This window comes from Chlorocebus sabaeus, chromosome 8, assembly GCF_047675955.1.
Source record: "Chlorocebus sabaeus isolate Y175 chromosome 8, mChlSab1.0.hap1, whole genome shotgun sequence".
NCBI classification, from domain to species: domain Eukaryota; kingdom Metazoa; phylum Chordata; class Mammalia; order Primates; family Cercopithecidae; genus Chlorocebus; species Chlorocebus sabaeus.
The window spans coordinates 125,635,094-125,638,270 of NC_132911.1; the positions used below are offsets into that span (position 1 = coordinate 125,635,094).

Here is a 3,177-nt window from a genome sequence, read left to right on the forward strand (position 1 = left end):
TGATCCCAGCTACTCTGGAGGCTGAGGCAGGAGAATCACTTGAACACGGGAGGAAGAGGTTGTAGTGAGCCGAGCTGAGACTGTGCCACTGCACTCCAGCCTGGGTGACAGAGCGAGACTCCCCCCCACCCCACCCCCAAAAAAGGCTAGTAACTTAAAAATAAAAGGGTTCTAACTCTAAAAGGACTCCATTGACTTCAGTGATTATCTTGAGATAATCACAAGAGACCATTTTCTAGCTGTAATGATTTTAAGAACTCAGATTTAATAGGAAAACATATCTTCCCAAGAACAAGATGGCTAAGATAATATACTGAAAGCATGTAAATATGGTATACATATCTGTGTACCTATTATGTCTCTGTGGACAACTTTCAAAAGAACACAAATACATATGGATGACAAAATTGCTAGGTAAGAATTTAATCAAAACCATAAGGCCCAGAAATTGGCCCATGTTTTTTGTTTTTTGTTTTTTTTTTTTTATGGATCTAGAAAAGCATTTATTCACTAATATATTTTGTGTTCTCTAATTTAAAATTACCTTTTCATTTTGCTTGATTTTCCTTCAGCTAAATTAGAACTTTGTAGTTTTTCCCCTAAAAAATTCAATGGCATTCTCTGATTTTCTTGTCAGCCTGCTTCAAGGAAATCCATGTGTTCAAAATGCTTGCTCGCAGTTTGCTCCATACCAAATGGTTGTTTAATCCAAATATCTGAGCAGCAAATTGAGCTGATCCTTCTGGAGAAAGTATGGTTGAACAGCCAAGACCACTGGGCAGTCGAAGAGAAGACCACACATCCTGAGCTCCCCAGTCTGAGGGGAGGACAGCTGATAACTGGATATGCAGTGTTCCCAGACATCACTGGTCCCAAACCATTACTTCTGCCTGCCACTGCCACAAATACAGTAGGAATGCCATCCCCTTCATACTCAGCTTTAATCCTCAGGGTTTCATCTGGTCCTTTATGCGCAGATGTTACTCGAAGTTCACATGGAATGCCAAAATTTCCACAGGCCTTCTTGATTTTTTCACAGTGACCAAGATCAGAAGTAGAGCCCATCAACACTACAACCCTGCACTGACTTTCTGATTTCAAAAGCAACTCTACTCTCTCTGCAACCCACTCAAAGTTTTTCTTTACCATTTGGAGCCCTTCAGGAGTTACTTCTTTGAGGTCCCGATAAGACTGTTTGTCTTTCTGTTGGCTTCGATCTCCTGATGGCCAGAGTCTCCAGGAATCATTGTCAATAACATCAGCAAGAACAATTTCTTTGGTGGTTACATCAACACCAAATTCAATCTTCATATCAACCAGTGTACAATTCTGGGGCAACCAGGATTTCTCCAGTATTTCAAATATAGCCTGTGTAGCATGACTCATGATATCCACTTCAGTTTGGCCTATAACAAGTCCAGCGAAGCAAAGTTTTGCAGCAATCAGCTGTTCCTCAGACCACTGTGGGTCATTATTGGCATCATCCTTGAAAAACAGCTCCACTTTAGGTGGGTAAAACTTATATCCTTCCTTGACACCAGGATTTCTTTTGAGAAAAGAACCAGTTGCTATTCTTCTGCAAACCCATTCAATTGGAATCATTTCACACTGGGGTGCAATGAAAGCTGTCTCCCCACATTTTCTGGTGAAGGCAGTTTTAATACCTGCTTCCTGTAACAACTGAAAAATACAACTTGTGATTTTATTTGAGATTGCAGCTTTTCCTTCCAGGTGATTCTTTCTGGCTGCATTTCCTGCTGTAATCTGGTCCTTGGACTGCAGGAGGACTTGTCCTGGGCTGTCTAACAATTCGTAGACTTCTTTTGTTTTACCTTCATACAATTTTTTACCAATGTTCAGTACCTCAGCTGTCGCCATTATCCTGAGTGGGCTGAAGACTGCGACCGCGCCGGGAAGCAAGGCAGAACTCTAGACTGGCCCATGTTTTTTATACCTTGTAGGTCCACGGGTAGAGGTTGGGGAGGGTGGCAAATGTGAGAAGAAGGCAGTGACTCTAATACGACTCCATTTATTCCTATTAATGTGAAGAATTAGTTCCATTATTAGGAAGACCACCTTATAAAATTACGGGACAGTTAAAAATATAGCTTCCTTTGTCTTAGTAAGCTGTCTTGCCTTTTAAAATGAACTTCTGCATTTTGGAGGTATGTGTGTGTTTAAATTATTCCCTAATCATATGGAATAATACAGAAATTTACGTGTTGGTCTGATCTTAATGATAGATTGAGATTAAGTTAACCATATCCATGCTAAACTTAGAGTGCCAAAGATCTCTGCCAATCCCCTATTGGAGCTGTTGTGGCATTATTCTAGAAAAAATAAACCAAGTGTTGATAAAGATAAACCAAGCTTTGGTAAAAGTAAACCATACCAAGCTTTGCTAAAGGCTGCAGGATAGTGCCTGGGCTAAAAACAGCCAGTTCATATGGACACTAGGTTTTCCCCAAAGATGAGTGGAAAACCCACAGTGAATATCAGACAAAGAGTAGTTGCACAGATTAGGAACTGACATGTCTATGTGCCCACCTGTCTGAAATATTTTAACTTCTTTCTCGATCCTTTTTTGTTGAATCATGAGAAAGTCATACTTCTATGATTTCAAATAATTTGCTGTTCAGCATCTCAGAGCTTGGTACAGCTTAGAATCTCTGTATTAGAGCATGGTAATCCTTAAGGGAGGGGTAAAGTTATTTATTAGATTTAGGTTCATGTCTTTATAGGTATATTAGTGGATCATGAAGGAGATTCTAACAGGCATTTCAAAATAATTAGCTTTGTAGGATAATGGAAGACTTGGATGGGTTGACTTTTGTTTTATGCTTTACATACTTTTTAGTATTGTTTAAAGTTGTTGCAATAAGAATGTACTGTTTTTATAATTTAAGAAGTGTTTTATTTTTGAAAACTAACAAGGGTATGAATTTAGGTTAATTTTAACTTTCAAATGTGACACATAAAAGCTGACTGATATTATTCAGCTGAATATCATGCATGGAAAAAGAGAAAAGTTTCCCATAAGCTGGTCTGAGCTTATCTTGAGTGTTTTATTATTATTTAATCCTGGTTGCTATATTGTGAGGCGCGAAGTGAACATCAGAAAGTTTATATCAGTGGTTGTCTGTAGATTGTTTATATGGTTATCTATCAGAGGTTGCG

The 3,177-nt window shown here is 38.9% G+C and overlaps 1 protein-coding gene across 1 annotated transcript; it reads right to left on the reverse strand.

The window, feature by feature from the left end:
• Nucleotides 1–482: 482 nt before the first annotated feature.
• LOC103237366 (bifunctional phosphoribosylaminoimidazole carboxylase/phosphoribosylaminoimidazole succinocarboxamide synthetase-like) lies at nt 483–1,945 on the reverse strand. Its single transcript, XM_008001454.3, is given in 2 exon segments — nt 483–819; nt 821–1,945. Coding segments are annotated over 2 exon segments (1,269 nt in total). The 5' UTR covers nt 1,879–1,945; the 3' UTR covers nt 483–608.
• Nucleotides 1,946–3,177: the final 1,232 nt, after the last annotated feature.